Source organism: Pimephales promelas, chromosome 21, assembly GCF_988280905.1.
Source record: "Pimephales promelas chromosome 21, fPimPro1.hap1.1, whole genome shotgun sequence".
Lineage (NCBI taxonomy): Eukaryota > Metazoa > Chordata > Actinopteri > Cypriniformes > Leuciscidae > Pimephales > Pimephales promelas.
Window position 1 is genome coordinate 25,448,628 of NC_142789.1, and position 23,095 is coordinate 25,471,722.

At 35.6% G+C, this 23,095-nt stretch overlaps 5 protein-coding genes across 5 annotated transcripts in view; 3 read left to right on the forward strand and 2 right to left on the reverse strand.

Annotated features, from left to right (window-relative positions):
- tex264b (testis expressed 264, ER-phagy receptor b) overlaps positions 1 to 6,235 on the reverse strand; it is a 41,852-nt gene extending 35,617 nt beyond the window's left edge. Inside the window, exon 1 of the mRNA XM_039674183.2 lies at positions 5,719 to 6,235. Coding sequence (XP_039530117.2) covers positions 5,719 to 5,976 — 258 coding nt within the window. The 5' untranslated portion in view covers positions 5,977 to 6,235. The remainder of the gene's footprint in view (positions 1 to 5,718) is intronic.
- A 1,120-nt stretch (positions 6,236 to 7,355) lies between these two features.
- Positions 7,356 to 8,648, forward strand: gpx1a (glutathione peroxidase 1a). The gene is made up of 2 exons (XM_039673748.2): positions 7,356 to 7,673; positions 8,251 to 8,648. The coding sequence occupies exons 1-2, from the start codon at positions 7,449 to 7,451 to the stop codon at positions 8,599 to 8,601; spliced, it is 576 nt and encodes a 191-aa protein (XP_039529682.2). The 5' UTR covers positions 7,356 to 7,448; the 3' UTR covers positions 8,602 to 8,648.
- A 537-nt stretch (positions 8,649 to 9,185) lies between these two features.
- Positions 9,186 to 11,300, reverse strand: LOC148970479 (uncharacterized). Its single transcript, XM_089125315.1, has 2 exons — positions 10,799 to 11,300; positions 9,186 to 10,035 (listed from the first exon to the last, which is right to left on the reverse strand). Exons 1-2 carry the CDS (start codon positions 11,133 to 11,135, stop codon positions 9,749 to 9,751), a joined length of 624 nt encoding a protein of 207 aa, XP_088981441.1. The 5' UTR covers positions 11,136 to 11,300; the 3' UTR covers positions 9,186 to 9,748.
- An 804-nt stretch (positions 11,301 to 12,104) lies between these two features.
- brk1 (BRICK1 subunit of SCAR/WAVE actin nucleating complex) lies at positions 12,105 to 14,720 on the forward strand. Its single transcript, XM_039673750.2, has 3 exons — positions 12,105 to 12,275; positions 13,816 to 13,898; positions 14,004 to 14,720. Exons 1-3 carry the CDS (start codon positions 12,158 to 12,160, stop codon positions 14,028 to 14,030), a joined length of 228 nt encoding a protein of 75 aa, XP_039529684.1. The 5' UTR covers positions 12,105 to 12,157; the 3' UTR covers positions 14,031 to 14,720.
- Positions 14,721 to 15,192: 472 nt separating this feature from the next.
- On the forward strand, positions 15,193 to 17,949 carry setmar (SET domain and mariner transposase fusion gene). The gene is made up of 2 exons (XM_039673323.2): positions 15,193 to 15,408; positions 16,536 to 17,949. The coding sequence occupies exons 1-2, from the start codon at positions 15,292 to 15,294 to the stop codon at positions 17,328 to 17,330; spliced, it is 912 nt and encodes a 303-aa protein (XP_039529257.2). The 5' UTR covers positions 15,193 to 15,291; the 3' UTR covers positions 17,331 to 17,949.
- Positions 17,950 to 23,095: the final 5,146 nt, after the last annotated feature.

Below are 23,095 nucleotides of genomic sequence, written 5' to 3' on the forward strand. Positions count from 1 at the left end.
GGTGCAAATGAATACCTAATGGTGCTTTTGACGGCATAGTTCACCTGCAAATTGAGTAATCTATCATGTCGTTCTAAAAGCATCATGATCTCACTGGAATCTTTTGGTCCATAATGAAAGGCAATGGTGTCCAATGTTGTTTAAAACCCCAATTACTTTCAAAATATCTTTTTTGTTATTCCACGGTGTGACTAAAGTCATAAAGGTAGTGAACCAGTGTTATTTTAGAATTATTTGTATACTATCATAGTATTTATTAATCATTTTAATTATTTATTTTTGTAAACTTAAATTTATTTATTCAATTAGTTGAAAAGACAACATTTAATTTTAATTTTTTTTTAAATTTTAACTAAAAGTTTGACCAAATTTTTGACCAATTTTTTTTTAACTAACCCTTTAAGCTGCTCATATACACTTTTAAGAGTTACATAAGGTAAAAAGCCTCCAAAATATAACATTTTTGGACAATTTCTCTGACAGTGCAGTACTGGAACATGCTTGCTGACATGTCATAACATTTTAGTCCATTCACGTCACAGAACCATCGTAAATCCCCCCTCTTGTGCTGTGAAATGAGCAATACTAGCACCAGCATACACGGATACTTCAAAAATCCAGCAGAAATACACTCAAATTACAACAAGAGTCACCATCACCTACTCTAATAAAAGCCTTTGCCACAAGAATCTGGTGCACCTGTTTTTTCTTCTCATCTTTTTGACAGACTCTCAAAAAGCAAACGTGAAGAACAGAGAAAGAGCTCCGTCACTTAGGGACTGGAATGCCTTTCATGGCCCTTCACAAAATCCGGTATGTGAAGAAGTCTCCCCGGCTCTTCTTATCCATGGCAACCATCTTCAGACCCACGGGCTTCCACTTCCACCGCATTGTTTGGCCTGATGAGAGGAAGTTCCCAAAAGCTTGAGGGCTTGCAGACTACAGTAGCAGTCAGTGAATCCGAAATTGAGAATCCAGGGTGGTCACGCCAATCCTTGTGCATGGTAGAATCTTTCATCCCAGAGGAGTCCATTGTTTTCCAATCCTGTTCCCGCCTCTCTCTTCTTTCTATCAGCAGCCTTTAGGAGCTTCTGACCCCCGAGGTTTAGCACCCCAGGCTCCTCTCTCAATGAGTTGAGATCATTATGCCAATTAACTGAACTGGATCAGAACTTGGCCATGGCTGTATGCGTAGAGCTTTGGACAGTTGCTAATTGGGGACTTGGGTAAAGAAAAAAACAGTCTGTCAGTGAGAATGAGGCTTTGAAAGTAAGGCCGAGCTGTCACTCAAGAGTCCGACTCCATTCCAGTAGGGCTTTCTGGTGGGAGGTTGAGTACACATTAACGCTATGAAAACGTATTTGACCGGTTGAGAAGGAGGTGGGCAGGAGGTGTGAGAAATGTGATGCAAGTTAGGTCTTGTGCACAAACAGAAAAACCAAGAGAAAATCTTTGCCAAACGAGCCAAGAAATAATTCCAGCAACACCGTCAACCTACACACACTGATGGTGGGTTTCTGCACTGCCTTTGCAGTAGAAACAATGGCTATTTACTGAACCTCCATTTGCAATGGCTCCAGTTGAGTTTTTTTTTTTTTGCTAGACAGCTTAAATGCATACATAAATAGATAAATATAAATACATTCCGAAATCCCAAATAAGACACACTGCTGCAAACTTTGTGAGAACTAAACAACTTGAAAAGTGATTTAACCCAGAGGGTCACTGGAGCCACTGAAGGTCAGATGAAAAGTCACATATGAGCTCATTTATATTCCCTAAATGTGTAAGGGCATTAAGGTCAAGTGAAGTAGGTAGGTATAGGGCAACAACTCTGACAGATTTTACCTTTTCTGCTTTCCTCTTTATGACATTCTGAGGTAAAGGTCCCTGCTCTGAGCTTTTTCTCTTAATTCAAACCACACACCCTAGACTGCTTCGATCGGCTGCTTCTGCATGTCTACAGTACATCCACATTCTCTACTGTTTGTACCGAACGGAATCTGAACACAAACAACTTCAGAATTTAGTTACGTGAATAAACTCATAATCGGTGCCGTCGTAGGTGGGGTGCGAGGCTCTGTGCGAACTTGAAATGCGAGTAACACCCTGACTGGTCGGCGAGCTCAACGATTTGGGCAAATCTGTCTTAAAATCATGTAGTGTGAAGCTGTGAACTAAGCTTTAGCTCACTGTTTTTTGGTGAAATGCCTTGTTTGTAGTCGAGCAGCGATATGCAAACTTTGCATTCGACTTTTTTTCCGTTATCTTCGTAAGATTTTATATATGAGTTTGAAGAGGAGAGAAAAATGCCCCTTGATTGTGCGAAGGCGCAGGATATCACAGCCAATATAGCACAAATTATCGTAATGAGTGCTATTTGTTTTTATATTAGACTTTTTTAATATATACTTTTGCACTAAAGTCCAAAAATGAAGAATTTATGTTTATTACCTGATTGTTCAAGCTACCTCACAGAAGTGCTCTGTTTGTTAACAGAGTTGTCAAATGTTAAAACAAGGCGAATTAAATAAAAAAAAAATTTTGGATCTGTTTTTTTGCTCTTTCTTTTTTGTATATATTATAGAAGTATCGGATCGGGACTCGGTATCGGTAGATACTCAAAATCAAATGACTCAGACTCGGACTCTAGGGCAAAAAAACCTGATCGGGACATCCCTACTTGTTGTGTATATTGCCTAATTGTAAGCTTGTTCAGAAATGGTGACAAAAACGTAAAAAAAAATTAAGTTACAAAAAAATAACGTCTTTTTCGTTAAACGTCATTTAAATAAACGAATATTCGTTTTTTATGAACCCGAATATTCGAATGCAATATTTTTTTAAAAATGTCCACCCCTACTTTCCACCTGATAAAATTAACACATTGTTGCGAGGCCCCCTAGTGGTGCGAGGCCCTGTCGCACAGTTCGCACGGCCCTTGCGACGGACGGCTCTGCTCATAATAGACGCAACTCATCTCTTAAATAAACTGTTCTGACTTGTATTGAAACCCCATTTGGAGTTGAAACTATTATATATTTACAACTTTTGAGGTGATTCTTTTTCTCAGAACAAGAAAGAATTTTGAATTAATGTGGTCTTTCCCAATTAAAATGAATGGCAAACTTTTAAGCTTGACCTATACTTTCAAGCTTTAAAAGAAGAAATGCCAGATTCATGAATAAATCATTCATTTGAGTCAGACCTTGACAATGTTCAGATGATTTGATTGATAAAACTGGTCTGGGATTCGTTCATGAGTCAAGCTGATCTAGTGGGGTCAGAGTATAATCAGACCGTCCTAATTCATTGTACTTGCATGGAAAAGAGAGAATACAAAAAAAAAAAGAGAATAATATAGCCTATTAAAATTTTTTTTTTTTTTGTGAAATAAATCTACACGGTTTTGAATCTACATGAAGATAAATAATTAATGAAAAATGTTTTTTTTTTCTATTCCTTTAATGTTACCACTTTTTTCTTTGGTATAAGAACACCTCTGCTTCAAATAAATGTAAAATGTAATCAGTCAAAACAGGTTTTATAATGTAATAGCCATGACTAATTCTCTAGCTTTAGTAACTAATGATGCATTTAAATTTTACACAGCGAGATACAAATTAAAAATGTGTGTACAGCAGGCTAATTGGGAAATGTAATGCCATTCATCATGATTATATATGATAAAAATAATGATATAACACAATAACAGGTAAACTAATTATATCAGAATATCAGAACATACATTGCAAACATATTCCACCCCCCACATGGCCAACTGCATAATAAACATTACAGCACAACATGACTATATATCAACACCTCCATCTAGTGGTGTATGAGGACCAACATCTCCAAATGGTCAGCAATCATACCTTTCTATAACCAATGCACATTGATATTGCTATAAATTAATAAAACTAAATAGAACAAATACAAATTCTCTAATGAAAAGCTCTCTTGTGAGACCTTTGTGAGAGACTAGACTTCTTGAAGGGAAATGTTATGGATTACACGGTCAAACAAACAAAGTAAACAGCAAATTTAAATGCAATGAATTCATTAAACTAATTGAACTAATTTACTTTCATGAGGGAATTAAAGGTTAATGCATGTGTAATGTATTGGATGTGCTGAGGCTGAGCTCTGCATACTGAGTGTTCAGTAAACAGGAAACAGCACAGGTTGCTCTGAAGCCACAACTCAGACTATAATTGTGTTATTTGCGCCTGACGTTATATATTAGTCAATTCTAATGAGAATGATGATAGCTGTAGGAATTAGAAGTTGATTCTATATACAGTGAGGAAAATAAGTATTTGAACACCCCGCTATTTTGCAAGTTCTCCCACTTAGGAATCATGGAGGGGTCTGAAACTGTCATCGTGATCAATGTTAATATTTGGTACAGTAACCTTTGTTTGCAATTACAGAGGTCAAACGTTTCATGTAGTTTTTCACCAGTTTTGCACACACTGCAGGAGGGATTTTTGCCCACTCCACCACACAGATCTTCTCTAGATCAGTCAGGTTTCTGGGCTGTCGCTGAGAAACACGGAGTTTGAGCTCCCTTTAAAGATTCTCTATTGGGTTTAGGTCTGGAGACTGGCTAGGCCACGCCAGAACCTTGATATGCTTCTTACAGAGCCACTCCTTGGTTATCCTGGCTGTGTGCTTTGGGTCATTGTCATGTTGGAAGACCCAGCCTCGAACAATCACTGAGGGAAGGAGGTTGTTCCCCAAAATCTCGCAATGCATGGTCCTTAACAGTGTAGTCGCCCTGTCCCATGTGCAGAAAAACACCCCCAAAGGATGATGCTACCACCCCCATGCTTCACAGTAGGGGGATGGTACTCATCATTCTTCTTCCTCCAAACACGGTTCGTGGAATTATGACCAAAAAGTTCTATTTTGGTCTCATCTGACCACATGACTTTCTCCCATGACTCCTTTGGATCATCCAAATGGTCATTGGCAAACTTAAGACATGTGCTGGTTTAAAGGAGTAATTCACTTAAAAAAAAACACTTTTTTTCATGATTCTTTGATGGATAAAAAAAAAAGAAAAGCATTTATTTACAATAGAAATCTTTTGTAACAATATGCACTACCGTTCAAATGTTTGAGGTCAATAATATATTTTCTTTCTTTTTTTGAAAGAAATTAATACTTTTATTCGGCAAGGATGTGAAAACAAGTAATAAGAAAACATTAGAAAACATTATATTTTAAATAAATGCTGTTCTTTTTACACTTTTATTCATCAATAAATCCTGAAAAAAGTATCACAGGTTCCAAAAAATTCAGCTTTGTATAACAGGAATAAATTAAATTAGAAACTAATAATATTTCACAAAATTAATGTTTTTTTCTTCTGTATTTTTTTTTTATCAAACAAATGCAGAGACTTTTAAACATTAAAAATAATAATGTTTCCAAGTTTTTGACTAGTACTGTACACACACACAAACACACACACATGTATTCATATGTAATAAATATGTATTGCACATTTATAAATGGAAAAAAGTGATCTTTTTAACATCTCTTGAATCAGTTACAGGCTGTAATCACTGAAATAGTACCATTAATAATTCCAGATATAAAACAATACTGCTAATGCAGGAATATAATAGTGTCTTACTGACATAGCAATAAAGGGTCCCCATCAAAGATACACTATTGGCCTCATTCATTCTACAGTCTCCTACTCACCTTCTTTGGATCATCATAGAAGATCCCAATGCACGACAGCTCGGGTCCGATGCTGCGGCTCTCTTTGAACAGGGATCCACAGTTTTTATAAGGTCCCACTTTGTATTTATAGGCTATAGTGATGCTCCTGGTAGGGGGTAAACCAGTCCTGATATGGATTTCAGAGGTCAGACCAGAGTACAAAATATAACATACAGCTATTAGAAAAAGAATTAGAGAGATGAAGCCTATGAGACTCGAAATCTGCCATTCCCACATGTCAGCTGAACGCTGTAACGTTATTGTGATGTTAAAGTGTGAAATAATAACCGAGAGCTGCTTTTAACGAGTATAACAGACTCTCTGTTTCATTCAGTCAGCAAACCATCCGGACTATGTGGGTTTTACTAAGCGACTGCATTGGTTAAAGGAGAAATAGAGTCAGATTAAAGGATTTATTAAAAGAAATCAAAACTTAGTTGAAGATGACACACAAGCCACTCAAGCGCAGATTCACTTCCTTAAACACAGAAAAGTCGCGCACGAGCTTCCTGGACGCAACCATCTCTGTTATACGGGTGGGAGATATTTATACCGCCTAAATGGAAGCGAGTGTCTTGTCTATTTTCTAAACATTTATAACACTTTTTTTATTTTTTTAAAATCTGTAATTCACTATTTAATACAGAAGGTATTCTAAACGGTTCAATGGGTTCACTCACATATGTATGGGTTGATATGGTATTTGGTATGAACTGGATTTGATTGAATTAACTTTCGGGCTGTCCTTTGTTTATATTATGCTTTTTATGTTTCTCGTTTTTTTTAAAAGGCATATAACTAAATAAATACGGACTTGTGATGCTCCATTCGCGAACGAATCGTTCAGTAGGATTATTTTTATGAACCGATCGAATCGGTTCACAAAATCGGACTCTGCTAAATTATTGATCACTCGGGCTGAATCACTTTTAACGGTCTTGAGGCTCACCGGTTCATTGAACCGAGCCTTCTCAGAAGTTCGATTCTTAAAGGAACCGAGATCTGATTACTTAATACACAATAGCCAAGTTTCCATCCACTTGTCAATAAAATTATCTGAAGTTCGGTAAAAAAAAATCACGTGAATCAAACGGCTCCAACGGCTGTAAAGCAAATAAAAACCTGTACGTAATGAAGTCACATGCTGTTTTGCGATCAAATTGGTATTGGTATATAATTGATTTGAGACATTTTATGGTATTTCCATTCATTTTTGCTCTGAATTGCACAACATTCAAGCAAACATTTGCGAACAAAGTTTTGCTATACAAAATGAGCCATCTGCCAAAAAAAAAAAAAGATCAATATTGCATAAGTTGTTGTAGCCTAGTGTTATGTGCCAGCTGATAGCGACATATGTAAGGGATAATGTATCAATCAAGATAAAATCCGATGAGACCGAACGTATTTCATTTGAGTCGATATTCATGGAATTCAATCGAATTTTACTGTTTCCATAAGGCATTTTTTCATTCGGATAAAAACGTGCGGATGGAAACTATTGTTTGACAGAAGATGGCAGTGTTTCACTACCTCTTGCCCGGCTGCCCTCGCACGACTCACGAGACAGCTTTCACTCGCTTTCACTTCCTTGAATTCTTTGACGCACATACACAGTTCCCTCCCCTTATACTCAAGGTTCAACCAGTTCGACTCAAGGTTCGTTGATAAAACAAGCATTTTACACTTCAAACTAAAGAGTAAACGGCATGGCAGGGACCGTGAAGAAGCTTTGTGATCTGTCCGCCAAACTTTTGTCAGGGGAGCTCCTGAATTTTTCGTCTCTCAAAGGTAAAGTTGTGCTTATTGAAAATGTGGCGTCGCTTTGAGGCACAACGGTCAGGGATTACACCCAGATGAACGAGCTGCACAGCCGCTATGCTGACCAGGGGCTCGTCATTCTGGGCGCTCCCTGCAACCAGTTCGGACATCAGGTGAGACTTCCAACAGTTTTGGGTCTTTCATCGGTTAGGCTACTCATTTTCAATGCAATCACTAATGAGTTTAAAGAGAAATACTTAAATCAATCTCTTATTTTTTTTAATGATATCTATATATTAAACGTAATATATTTATTTTAATATATATCATATATTTTGAATATAATTTAGTTATCGTTATACACTACACTTATTATTTGTAGTAAATATTTGTAATATTTTAAATACTTTAAAATAAATTAAATATAATAAATTAAATATGTAATATATATATATATATATATATATATACAGTGTGTGTGTGTATATATATATATATATATACATATACTCATTTTGTTCCAGGATGTCTGTACATCTGGAAAGTGTAAGCGTTCAGCGGTTTGCTTTGATACTGCTTTGAAAAAAAAAAAGATATGCTGGCCTCTATATCGCTATCAGTGAAGCTTTGTTCATTTTTGATAACAATGACAATGGACAACCTGTATTGTTAACTGATTTGATGCTAATATGCCAATGCCATTATCTGCTTTATTGAATAACATATTGTGCAATTTTAATTGCTTAACAGGAGAACTGCAAAAATGATGAAATCCTGCTGTCTCTGAAGTATGTCCGGCCGGGAAATGGCTTCGAGCCCAAATTTCAGCTTTTGGAGAAGATGGAAGTGAATGGAGAGAACGCCCACCCTCTGTTTGTGTTCCTGAAGGAGAAGCTCCCTCAGCCCAGCGATGACGCTGTGTCCCTGATGGGTGATCCCAAATCGATCCTCTGGAGTCCCGTGTGCAGGAATGACATCTCTTGGAACTTTGAGAAGTTTCTCATCGGCCCGGACGGGGAACCGTTCAAGCGCTACAGCAGAAGGTTCCTCACCATCGACATCGAACCAGATATCAAAGAGCTTCTCAAGAGGACCAAGTAAACCTGGCCACGCAAGATAATCCGTCCATTCCATATCTCATGTAGCCATTGCTTCTAAAATAAGATTGTTTGATATATGCCGACTGTGCAGACATGATTAAAGTACGACTGTTTTTTCGACTGTTTACTTAATGAAGATGCTTCCTAAACCTTTCTGAGGGAAGTTTCTGATGTAACTGTAAATGTTTATTACAATAGTTGTATTTTATCCATGAACTGCACAGCTTAGGTTTAATCTTTCAACTTTTAACTCAAAATAAAAAAAATGTAAAAAAAGAAACCCATTGTTCCTTAATTCACTGAAAAAAAAACAGAAGCAGTTCATATGACAAACCTCAACCATTCACTTTCACTTCCACATTTTTCTTTCATTTTCAGTCACGCACAAGATAATAATCAGCGCTATGATTGTTATAATGCCCAATTAATGATCTACCGAAATAAAATTGGATTTAATGATCAGTATAAAACTGAATCCAGTTTAGATTGCCTAATGTCAGCATGACTAAGCATAAACACTGAAAATAGCTCCACACAGTGCAACACTGAAGTATTGTCATATCATGCTTATGGGGAATCTAGACATTCACCTAATCAGAATGATACAGTATTTTCTTTATTTCAACAACAATTTTGATACAAGTATATAAAGTCATGTGAAAAAGAAAGGACATCATATTAACTCTAGTTTCATGTATCAGGACATAAAAAAATCATCTGGTCCTTGACAGGTCTTAAAATGAGGTAAATACAAAAATAAATATTTGAGAGAACTGTGCATAAACAAATGCCCGCAAACCTCAATGAACGTTGCTTCAGAACAATATGAGAGACAGAAAATGAAAATCACACAGGAAATTATTAAGTAACAATATAAAATAAAATAAAAAAACACTATAGATCAATGCGTCCTTTAGAATGGAATCATTATTCATGTTTTTTTTGAGATATTGAATCTAGTCCAGAAATAAATGAATCTAAACAAGGAGTAATTGAGGATGACATGCACATGAAATCTGTGCTATATAAACATATATATTATGAAATGCATAACACTTTCTGACCACCCACATTTTTTCTTTAGAAAATGACCCAATTCCCTCTGAATAGAAATATAGCATAACTTAAATATGCTTGAGGACATCAAACTATGGTGAGGATAACACTAAGTCCAGCTCCAAAGAACTGACATCACAGTCAGCAGTGAAGTCACTGTCCCGCTCAATCTCAAGAATCGTGTCCAGCAAGAAGGAATATTCCTCATTACTATCGTGAACCCAGCGGCCGGTACTCTCCTCTTCCACACCACTGTTTGCCCCTTCTCTTTGGTGCAAAGAGGATTCTGGGTTTTTACTCTGCAAGGATCTACTGCAGACGCGGTTCAGCTCATTTTCAAACTCCAGCTTGGCCACAAGATCCTCCAAAGTCTGCATGTCTGAAAATACAGGATGATATTTTTCATAATAGCTGGAATGACTGGCAAGTGTCACGCCGAGGGCCTGAATTTAACTTTTTCTGTCACCGGCCACTGTGGCAGGTGGATTTAAAAATTCACCTGCCACAGAGACTTTTTACCTGCCATTTTTTGCCTCATAAAGGTGTCCAGCACCAAGTAACACATAAAGGGGGATATACAGACATATAATGGCCATTACACACAATAAACGAATATGAAAACACCCAATATATATAACCAAACACCTCAAATAATACTATCAAATGACTTCACTTAATAAATATACTTCTTATAAACAAACAAAAGAAAAGCAAGCAAAAAAGTCCTTGGAGTTCCCCCGGAGAAGAAACCGGAATGGTTGTGGCCCGGCCCGACCATATAAATACATCCAATGTTTCCACTCGAACCCCTTTTGATGGTGCACCAGCTCACGCCACGGGACTCGGACGTAGTCAAACAAACAAACAAAAAGAACGGTAAGAATAAACCTAAACTAAACGTTAAAGAGTGTGCGGACTTAACTCCAAACGAAAGTTTGTAAAATAAAGTTTATTAAACCAAAAATAATGTTGTTGTGTATTCTTTACTGTAAACAAATTCCATTAAATAAAAAACATGCACAGTTGCACGTACGCGCACTCATCTGTGCAAATGTCATTGTACTGTAGCCGGTCGGGTGTTAATTTCAGGCCCTGACATGATTTTGATGACGATAAAAAGGACCCTTGGTGACATCACTGACCTAGGAGACCATGCAGATCTCGCAGCACTAAACGTGTGTAGCACAGAAAGTCTTCCTGTTCCTTCCTATTGACAGAAAACGGCCTAAACATGATCATCAGGACAACTGCAGCATTTATCACTGATAAAACAGTATACAGTACACACCTTAAACACATGCAGTCTGGTCTCTCTGTCCAGTGGTCAAATACACATGTGTCGTCATTCTGTGATACTCTAACCAGGTTTTGAGAAGAGAGACTGTTTGGAGACGACGATGAGCCGCATGGAACCTCGTCTGCCTCATGATCCAAAGCTGCTGCAAGGCCTCGTCTACATTTTCTTAATTTAGTTGACATTCCTCTATTGATTTAAAACTATTAAGCACAAATGTTACACATTACATTCAGCTCACGGAAATGCACCTTGAAAATTACAATATTAGCAAGTACCAAGTGCCTATTAGTGAGCTGTCGATCTGGTCAAAAGGCAAAAATACTTAGCCTTTAGCTAAGAGATTAGTTATTAGCATTGGAAATGACATGATAATATCATGTTTTTAGACGTGAAATTCAATGGAACATAATAATCACTATCACTGTCTGGTAAAAACAAAATATTGGTCAATGAAACATCAGTCGAAAATGTTACTATTAATAATATATTGGTGATTCTAATAGATATTTACCTTCTTTGAATAGGAAGTTTTGTCCAAATAAACGTCGTTGTTTATACCCGAAGGCTGATTCGTTATGAATAAATGTTCAAGGACTTTAATGTCTGTTAATAACGTGCACCAGAATGTTATTATTTATGTGTATTTTTTTGTATTCCGTTTATTTTCAATTTATTCCGTTCGCACAAGCTGGCTGCATTTTAAATTGTTAAGTATATCACGCATTAATACTGAGTTCAAGAGATTTTAGTCAAGCCAAATACAATTTTATATATCTATAGCCTAATAATCAGATAAATAGCCTACGTTATAGGCCTAATTGTGAATTGTAGCTTATTTATTTTTCCTATTATATCTTCATATAGGTTAGTATAAGCGTAGTATATGATATTAAATAGTTATTTTATTATTAAATATATGCATAGTCTGTTATCTTCTAATATAAACAATTTAATTTGTAAATGTAATGTATTTACTCGCTTATTTACTTCTTTTGTATTTTATTGAAGCAATTTTCATATAATAACAAAATTCAAGTGCAACAAATCGCTTGTTTGTCTTTAATTTCAAATGATCCCTCCGTTCTTTTCCACGTAATCTCCAGAATGAACTGTATTTCGCTGTTTGTCCGTCAGGGGGCGCTGCTGCTTCCTCTCTCTCTCTCACACACAGACAGCGGCTAACGCTAACGCTAACTAGCTCACGATGGCCGGACAGGAGGATCCAGTGCAAAGGGAAATTCACCAAGACTGGGCGAACCGTGAATATATCGAAGTGATCACCAGCAGCATTAAGAAAATAGCCGATTTCCTCAATTCCTTCGGTAAGATGGAGAAGCTTTGTCGTGTCGTTTAATGTTGCTTAATTTATTACGCCTTTTTCTTCACGCTAGCATGCTAATCGGGAGAAGTGGGTCATTAGGCTGATTTATGTGTAATGTTAGAAAATGTGGGCCGTTAATTCAGGTGTTTTGTTTTTAATGTCGTTTAGGAAAAAATGATTTCGTAATTGTTGTGTATGTTGTTGGAATACGTGATTTGTTATAAATGCAAATAGTGTAATGACCAGGAAAAACATGTAGGGCGTTGGGTTGGTCTGATGTTGGTCTTGTCGTCCATGTTTCAAATTTGCAACTTTATATTAAACATTGCATTTAAATTATGATTTAGCTCATTTATATACATAGATATAATGATTATATATGGAAATCTAAAATCGTTATAATCTTGTGGTTAACGGGCAGGTAAACTAATGCAGAGACTTTGGTTTGTTTTGATAAACCATCCCCAGTTTCAGTGGCAGTACAGTATGTGCAATAACACGAATCACTAATTTAACAAATAAGTTGTTTATATTATAAATATATAGAATATATTTATAATATAAATAACTTATTTGTTAAATTAGTGATTCATGTTAATAACATATATAAGAATATATTACACATACTGTACTGCCACTGAAACGGGATGGTTTATCAAAACAAACATATAGTGTGTGTATATATATATATATATATATACTATTATTCTACTATTTTGTAATTTATAATCTGTCAGAAGTGTCATTTTTTTTAAATTTCAATGAAATGATTGTACTATATTTTATTTTTAAAATATATTTTATTTCATATTTTGCAATATTGGTGAATTTTATGGTACTAAATGCTGCCAAATTATATTTATGCAGTAGTTATAGTCCATTTATTCACTTTTTTTTTTAAACATAGACCTGAAAATTAAATGTCCAAAACAGTTTGAAAAAAGTTATACAATTTTAGATTATTAAAATGGAAAAAAAATTAAAATGAAATGTATATTTTCCAAAGCACATTTTACTCCAAAACTGTGAGAAAATTAAAGCCATTAATCAAAACATCTGTTCCAAATTTAAGGTTGATGTGTGTGTGTGTGTGTGTGTGTGTGTATATATATATATATATATATATATATATATATATATATATATATATATATATATATATATATATATATATATAAAAATATAGCTTTCAGTAAGAATTTGTTTGGGTGGAGTATCAAACGTTTCCACTTGATGAAATTTGTCTCCCATTCATTTCCAACAGTACAATACAAGTGCGATTATTTTTGACCATTAAACTTTTCGTATCATGTCCATGATTTTTTGCTTGCAAAACCGTTCCCAAGTTTCGTACTCTTCCTATGAAGTAAAACATTCTACAAACAAAATGTAAAATGTTTAGTTAAAATGACCGAACACCACCAAAGGGTTAATAATACTAATTGAAAACTTTTGTAATTTTTATTGTTTTTCCGTCAGAGAAAATTAGTCCTATTCTCAAATGTTTCATAATACTGAAATGTCTCTCTTTTTGTCTTCAGATATGTCCTGCAGGTCACGTTTAGCCACTTTGAATGAGAAGCTTACTGCTTTGGAGAGGAGGATTGAGTACATTGAAGCCAGAGTATGTTTTTATGATTTTAGAAAGTCAAAAACGAGTTTGCTGGACCCTCTTTTTTTAAGTTCTTTCAAATAAACCCCTGATTTGTTTTCTATTTCGTCTCTTAAGGTCACAAAAGGGGAAACCTTGACTTAGACATCGTCTTGGTTCGACGTCGAGGTCAGGATGATGGCTAAGAACACTCACCTCCTGTCTTTATCTTTCATTTTAATTATTCATACTACATTTTTATTAGTTGGCCGTTGTAGATCAGTTCTTTTCTCTATGGGGCCATTGTGATGATGTCTATGCTATAAACAGATCATTCCTCATTTCATGCTGAGGTTATACTGTATCTGGTCCTCCATTTCTTTTTTGGATCTGTCAGGCAACCTGTTACCGTCTCAGTGGTGCTTGTTCATGCAAACAACCCTATGTTGTATGTATGTATGTATGTTGTTCTGACCTGCTGTTAAACAACTGTTTATCTTTCTTTGACACCACGCAAAATATAATAACGGTCATGCAAATATAGATTGAAATCCACATGGATAAACCAACGTCATGCCTTTTTTTATTACTTTTTTTAATGTACCCTCCTTTGTTTTACCTGAGTCTATTCTGATCTTGTTAAATTACAAAAGTATGTTTAAAATACATTGCTGCCTGCTGTACATTTATCATGCAAAAAAAATCATGAGAAATGCCAGTTAGAGGTGGAAGTGGATGGAAAGCACTAAAGTGCCAATCAGACTGTTTTAAAGTGTTTAGTGCTTCTCTCCAGTTACTCAATTTTATGTCTCAGTGTTTTTGTGGTTAAACATTAAATAAAAAAAGTCAAATGGACATGCTTGTGTTTATTTGAATAATTAGTAACACAGACACACACACACACACACACACACACACACACACACACACATATATATATATATATATATATATATATATATATATATATATGTGTGTGTGTACATATTAAACATTAATACACACACACATATGACTTATTTAATATCACAATTAGCAGTCACAACTTAAAAAAATGTGAATAGGTTTTAAAATGGGTTACAGCTGTATTCAACAGCATCTCACTCTGAGATGCAAAACATAACACAATTCTATCTATTTGTCGATATCTGTCAGATTCTGATTGCAATGCACATACATTTTTTTTACCGTAAAACCCCACAATTTTTCATAAATTTACCTCAAACAAAGTAACGTCTGCATGAACGCGATTGATATAACCAATAACATCCTAAAAACTCAACGTACGAGAGGGCTTTTATATTGCATCAACTCCGAGCTTTTATGCGTGTCTAGTAGCATTTCCGTTTCCGTTTCTCAAATGCACGTATATTGAAAATCAAACCCAAGTTGATAATGTTCTCTTTTACTTCAGAGTCAGACATACATGTTTATTAAAAAAGACATAATGCGATCATACAGCCGGGATCTGAGTGGCGGAATCGAGAATGTTCCTGTTTTGATTGAGAACAGCGTCCCCAAAGAGGCTTTTTCCAGCTTTCAGGTAATTAATGTTTTTACTCTCCTTAAAATATAGCTAGTCTTTATAGATATGTCTTTTCATAATTTTGCAGTCTTATAGCGGTTTCAAACAGCACGTGAGTTGATTTTAATGACGATATAGACTAAGAGATGTACACGGCATGAGTAGTTCTGTCACACCGCCACTAGATGCCAGCACTTTCCTATACTTATACTTTCACACTGATTGATTTCCAGCTCACTGTAAGTCTTTAAGGGATAGTTCACCCAAAAATGTAAATGTTGTCATTACTTACTCGCCTTCAAGTTGTTAAAAACCTGTATGAGTTTCTTTCTTCTGTTGAACACAAAAGATATTTTGAAGAATGTTGATAATCAGACTGTTGACGGCACCCATTGACTTTTAAGGTAAAAACAAAACAAACAAAAAAAAAAAAACTATGGAAATCAAAGGAGTAGGTCACTTTTAAAAAAACTTTTTCTGATATTTTACTCACCCCAATGTCATCCAAGATATGCGCGTTCGTGGCTCTCCTGTTCGAACTCGTTCATCAAAATGAACGAATCTTTTTTCGTGTCATTTGGCCGATTCAATGAATGAATTGACTCGGAAAAAGACTCGTTCATTTTGATGAACGAGTTTGAACAGGAGAGTCACGAACACGCGTAACATAACAGAGTAAGGCGACATTTTGAGCTTATAAAATTTAAACTTTTTTTTTTGTTTTAAATGAGCGATCGTTTTGCTTGATAAGACCCTTATTCATCGTCTGGAATCGTTTAAAGCCCTTTGAACAGTTTGCACTGAAATTGTCTTTTGGACTGTGAATCGTTTGGTTCTCAATAAAGTGCATTATGGAAAAAAAAATCCTGGAATGTTTTCATCAAAAACCTTAATTTCTTTTCAACTGAAGAAAGAAAGACATGGACATATTGGATGACACAGGGGTGAGTAAATGATCAGCAAAAGTTTTATAAAAAGTGAACTACTCCTTTAATGGGTGAAACCAGCATTTTTTCATCATACATTTTTGTATTCAACAGAAGAATGAAACTCATTCAGGTTTGGAACAACATGAGGGTTAGTAAATGATTACAAAACTTTCAATTTTGACTTAACTAGCCCTTTAATCTGAGTCAATCCTTTAGTATGTGGCAGAGAATGTACAAGGACCAGGCTGTGACCTTGACCCTAGTGCGGTGACCCTCCCCGGCTGTTCATGTCGAACCCGATCCTGCCTGCCCGACAGCTGCCCCTGCTTGAGGTTCGGCCAGACGTATGACAGCGAGGGATGTCTGAACCAACAGCAAGAGGACGCTGGCTACAGCAGGCCTGTTTTCGAATGCAATGCCTTGTGTGCCTGTGGCGACTCCTGCCAGAACCGCGTCGTTCAAAGCGGTGTCGATGTTGGTCTGGGTGTTTTCAGCTCCGAGGACAAGGGTTTGGGGGTGGAGGCTCTCGAGCGCCTCCCTCGTGGCCGATTCGTATGCGAGTACGCCGGGGAAATAATCGGGAGACACGAGGCCCGTCGCCGCCAGCTCTCCCAGACTCCTCTAGACATGAACTACATCATCGCTGTTCAAGAGCACAGCGGAGCGGACGGCGTCACCCAGACGTTCGTGGACCCAGTCGCTGTGGGGAATGTGGGGAGGTTCATCAACCACTCCTGCCAGCCCAACCTGCTCATGGTGCCGGTTCGAGTGCACTCGCTGCTGCCCAGACTCGCTCTGTTTGCCAATCGGGATATAGAAAGGTATGAGGAGCTGACTTTTGACTATGCAGGAGGACAGAACAGCAGCACAGACACACTGACGTGGGACAACACGCCAAGCGGGACTCACACAGGGCCTGATGGTGACAAAATACCACAGAAAAAAGTCTGTCGTTGTGGGGCTTCAAAGTGCTCAGGATTTTTACCTTTAGATTTGTCAGTTCTCCATTAATAACATGCGTTCTAATGACTTGGGATTAGAAATGTATGGTTTGGCCCTCAAGGTTGTTTCAAACCTTGATCAAACTCACCTAGTAATCCAAAACACCTTATTCAACTTGTTCAGGTGTTTGACTGGAACTAAACTTTAAAGTGGATCATGAGGGCCAGAGTTGAAAAGCCCTGATTTATAAGTTATATTCAAATATTATTATTATTTGAAATTCTTGAAAGTGTTGAATTTGGGGGGAAATGACGTGCACTTGAATGTTAGAAAGACCTGTTTGGGTTTACATTTAGCAATAATAATGAAATTCTGAGACGCTTTATGAGAAGTTTCAGTTAGTTTGCATTCGTGCTTAATGATAACCTATTTTACAGCACTTATTAATAAAAAGTTCATGTTAATTTTGAATTATTACAGTATAATTACAGTATAAATGTTTTTTTTTTTTTTAATGTGTACATTAACCTAGATTAATAAATGCTGTAAAAAATTTAGTTCTTGATCAATGGCATTATTTTTAAAAATAAATAAATGAAAATAAGAAAAATTGCCTTGGCAACTAACCAAAATATGCAAGTTTAAGTTCTAAAATGACTTAAATGGAAATAAATAATTTAAAAACCAACTAATAATGACGAAAAATGTACAAATCACTAAAACTTTAACTAAAATAAAGCTAAAACATAACACTTCTCATGATACCTAATTAATGCAATGAACTAATGTTAACAAACTGAAAGTTGAATGTCCCAAACTCTTTATCACAGCAGCATTGTGTGTTTTGTCTCCTTTAAGAGCAGTCTGGGTTTCTCATGGTATCCTTTAGGGTAATGAGCAATTAAAAAGGGCCCATGGGTGTTTTAATATAGTAAGGGCTGTCACACACACACACACACACAAGTGGGAGTGACCCACTTCACTCTGACGCCAGCCTTAAATCTGCCCCCTCTCCTCTCCATCTGCCCCATTTCCACTCCAGCCTCGCTTCCATCACCACAGCAATATTAATATCCACATCTGGGTTAATTAGCACAGAGACCAAAAAACCAGAGCAAAGCGCAAGGCATTCTGGGTGGAAGAAGATAGATTCCATCTTTGTCAGTGACACTTTACTCATCAAGTATGTTTGGTTACATCGCCACTAGTAGAAATGTAAGTCAATAGATGCTTCTGAAAACAAGCAAGTGTTTTATTTTTTCATAAATATGTGGAAAGAGACTTAAATATTAATATTAATACAAATAAATATTTTTATTAATAATGAATACATTGCAAAATTTGATAATCTCTCTCTCTCTATATATATATATATATATATATATAGATATATATATAGATATTAGTAACAATATACAGTACTGTTCAAAAATTTAGGGTCAGACTCAGTATATTTTTTCTTTCTTTTTTTAAAAGAAATTAATACTTTTATTCAGCAAGGATGTATTAAATTGATAGAATTTATAATAATAGTAAAGTGAAATAATAATAGTATAGTAAAATTATAATAATAGTAAAAAATAGCAAAGATATGTTTGTTAGAAAATATTTATATTTTGATTAAACGCTGTTCTTTTTAACTTTTTAAAACCTAAAAAGTATCACAGGTTTAAAAAAAATTATTAAGCAACACAACTGTTTCCAACAATGATAATAAATAAATATATATATATATATATATATATATATATATTGCAAATTGATATTATCTATTCTGTATGATGACCTAAACGTGCAAAAGATTTTCTCAAGTATGTTAGCCAGTGTTTGTGATTATGGTTTAAATATTAATCACAAATTGATGGACTTCTTCTCTGATTAATGAGGGACACACACTGTGTCTAGCGGTTATAGCGCTGTATTTATTAGTAGTGATTGTGTTTCCTTGCACTTCGATCCACTGATAATGTGAGGATTGTGGCAAACTCTCCCAATCCTGTTTTTGTCTCATGAGTCACTGGGTTTGGTGAGTGAGCCGACATTTCTGGGTCTCTATGGCAACGGGATGTGTGATATCGACTGATGCTGCGTGTAGGCTGTAGTGTTTAGCAACCATTGGTGAAGAGTGAAATCTGTAATTCTCTGCTCTGTTAGTAAGTGTCAGCTTTGCCTCTTGAGGTTGTATAAGTGTTTGACTAACAAGGGAGGACAGGTCATGGTGTTTTTTTATGATGAGGTCACATTTTCACCTCGGAGAGAGAGCTGCACTGAGTTTCAGGGCACTTCTTATAACCTCTGACCTTATTCTGTTTGTCAGATAAAAGAACAATTGGAAAAAAGAGAAAAATAAATTACAAAATTCAAGTATACATTTACATTTATTCATTTAGCTGACGCTTTTATTCAAAGCGACTTACAATTGCTATATATGTCAGAGGTCGCACGCCTCTGGAGCAACTAGGGGTTAAGTGTCTTGCTCAGGGACACATTGGTGTCTCACAGTGAATTCGAACCCGGGTCTCTCACACCAAAGGCATGTGTTTCATCCACTGTGCCATCACCACCCCTCTTAATAATAATGTAAATAATTTGTTTTTATATAATATCATTATTTTTTGTTTATTATTATCTTTATTATTTCAGAGCATATTTGAATGTATTCATATTTGCTATTTATAGATAAAGATTCACTCATTTAATAGCATTGAATAGTTTTTTCCCCATTTGATTCATATTAATCAATTAACAGCAATACTCAATGTATAAAATACAATAATTATGTTTGATGAAAATAACATTTTATAAAATATGAAATAAAATATAAGTAATACAAAAGTATAAAGATGTATATGTATATATATATATATATATATATATCCCCCCAAAAAAACATTTGTTAGATGTGTGTAATAGTAATGCATATATATATATATATATAATTATATATATATATATATATATATATATATATTCATTGATTAGATTGACACTATATATACATGTATATCTAAATGTATATACATATATATTTTGACACTATATATACATGTATATCTAAATGTATATACATATATATTTCTATTGATGAATTAATAATTATTCATTGATTCTTGACAAAATGCATTCATATTTAAAGTTTTGATAGAGTTTAAAAATTGAATAAATTGTGGTATAAGTAACTAAAATCTAATTTTATGTAGTCATGTAAAATTTTAAGTTGTAATTTTAGATATTAGTCCAGAATTGCATTTCTTTTCTTTCTTTCTTTTTTTGGCTGGCCTTTTTTTTTTTATTGGCTTGAGATCCTCTGCAGAAAGTGTTTTTCCCTTTAGACTCGGCTAATGTCCACGCTGCTGCTGTTCAGTGTAGCCGAGTTTAAAACAGTGTTGACTTCTATTTATATAGAACATTATCAAGAGAGTTTCACTGCAACATGAGAGAAAAAGATAAATATTCCAGTGGCCCAAATAAGGATGTGATGCATGTTAGTATTATCCACTGCTGTGATTTATGAGTATAAAATGAGCTATATTCATAACACTGAGGCATCCCGGTGAAACATCTTTGGGATTTAAAATGTAGACAAAACTTCCAATAACTTATAAGAGTATCTTTTGATGTGTGAAAAATCAGCGTCAGTTCTCATGGGAAAAATGATGCAGAAAACACTTATAGTATCTATAAGCTCTTTATAGTTTTATCGAGTCATCCATTATCAATTTTATTCCAATCTTAAATGCCTTTTGTGCTTGCATAATGAGGCAAGATGTGCAATCCAGTCTGAATGAAACAATCTGCTTTTTCTGCTGTTCCTCCTCTAATTCTTGGTTTGTAGAATCACAGTGAGTTTCTCTCATCAGTCACGCCTGTCCTCCACGCTGCCATTAGAGACAGGCAAATTACACAGTGCTTAATAGTGACTTAATGAAGCTGGGCTTGCTAATCGGCCATTATTACTCAGAGACCCTCGGACTGAGATCCTGCAATCCGGAATGGAGAAAGAAAGTGACATTAATATATTGTGTAAGAGCTCACAGCGCAAGATCGCAGGCCTGTTTTGATGAGGGGAAAACCAGCAAATACATTAATATTGATGATAATGGGCTATATGCACGCATAAATTCCGCATTTGACGCAAGGATGCTCGTCCATTTCCGGTTGTGGAGATTTAAGCGGAGGAAAACCGAGGAAAACGGGATTATGGCAGAGTCTTCAAAATGTACTGTCCTTCAGTCTTTGAAATGAAACGTACATAAGTTTAGATGTCATTTTATATATAGTTATATTTATTTAATATAATTTTAAAAAGAAGCATAAACACAACGAGGGGTGTCTGTTTTATCTGTTTTTGTGACTAACGTTTCTTTAGTATAACCATGGAGTATAAAATTCAATATAAATTCTCGGTATTGCATTGGACTCTACGATCGGCGGAAGTTATCGAGCATCCCTAATGCTTCACCGGAAATACCGTCGTGCATAGAGCCCATTATTTATTTCAAAAGGTTTCCATTGGATCTCCATCTCTCTCTCTCGCACTGCATACTCGGATATCATATCTCAGATGAGTAGTGATGAGTGATTTATTTCAAAAAGGTCTCTTTCTCTCCCCCCTCTCAAGAGTGTCTGCACTTCATCCTCAGATATCATATCTCAGATGAGTACAAATGATTCATTTCCATAGTTACCACATAATAGTGTGCAGAAATTAGATTATGATAAGGTGGATTTCCATCTCTAGGATCACATTGTTTTGTCAAGCATTTGTTTATTAAGTTTGTAGCATGTGAACTGATACATTGTGGCAGCCTATTTCTTATTGAAAGTGAATTTTCATTGTATACAGTAATTTGTTTTATTCTAACCAGAGCCATACAAAATAATGTGGCTTATCAATGAAAATACAGCCTCACGGAGCAATATGCCATGAGACCCAATTAGAGTAATGCTGTAGCTCTTTTAATAAGACCTTTTCCTCTGAGAAAACCGAAGCCATTATCACTGTATAATTGTCTTTTATTTTTAGTGTGGAAGAACGTCGTCCTGTAGGGTGGAACGGGTTCGTTTGCATCTGTCATCTACAGTAAGTGGTCATGTCACGTCAACAGGTCTGGCTGAAGTTATAAGCCCCAGATGGTGTTGATCAAATCAGAGGTGGAGATTTCTTCACCCAGTGATGATGATGGTGTGAGGTGACGTAGCCTGTACAGAAACTAGAAGTCTTTGGCGAAAACATGATCTTTTTGTTCAAAATGATGTGGTTTTTTTAAATGAAACTTCCCCATTTATTCCCGGTAATTGTCAACCTTTACTGTGATGGAAATAGAGTGTGGTCTCGAATAAGACTAAATCGCGACAAAGATTCAGATCAAGCCTAAAAGTCAACATAAACTCAAAACTGACCCTTGATTCTTGAATTTATTGTGAATGATCTCAAATATATAAAAGGAATGTGTTTACTCCACTTTTCACCATCTGATCAATTCCCAGTGGAAAACAATCACATCCCCATATCATTTCCTTAGTCATTTGAAAGTGCGTCACATTAATTCACGAATTACATTTCTTGTTGACCAAGAAACCTAATAATGAGATCCAGACTAGAGCCATGATTACATATTTCGATGCTTTATATTGATACAACTTATTGCTTTCCTCCATTTTTTTTTTCTCAAAAGAAACAGATTTAAGCTGTATAACAATATCATTTTCAAATAATTGATATACTGTTTGGTAGTCAGTATAGGGTGAGTTTAAAAGGCAGATGTTTGTCGTCCTCTAATCTATAATGTGCGGCTCATTATGAGCTGTAATCGCATCATCCACGACAAACA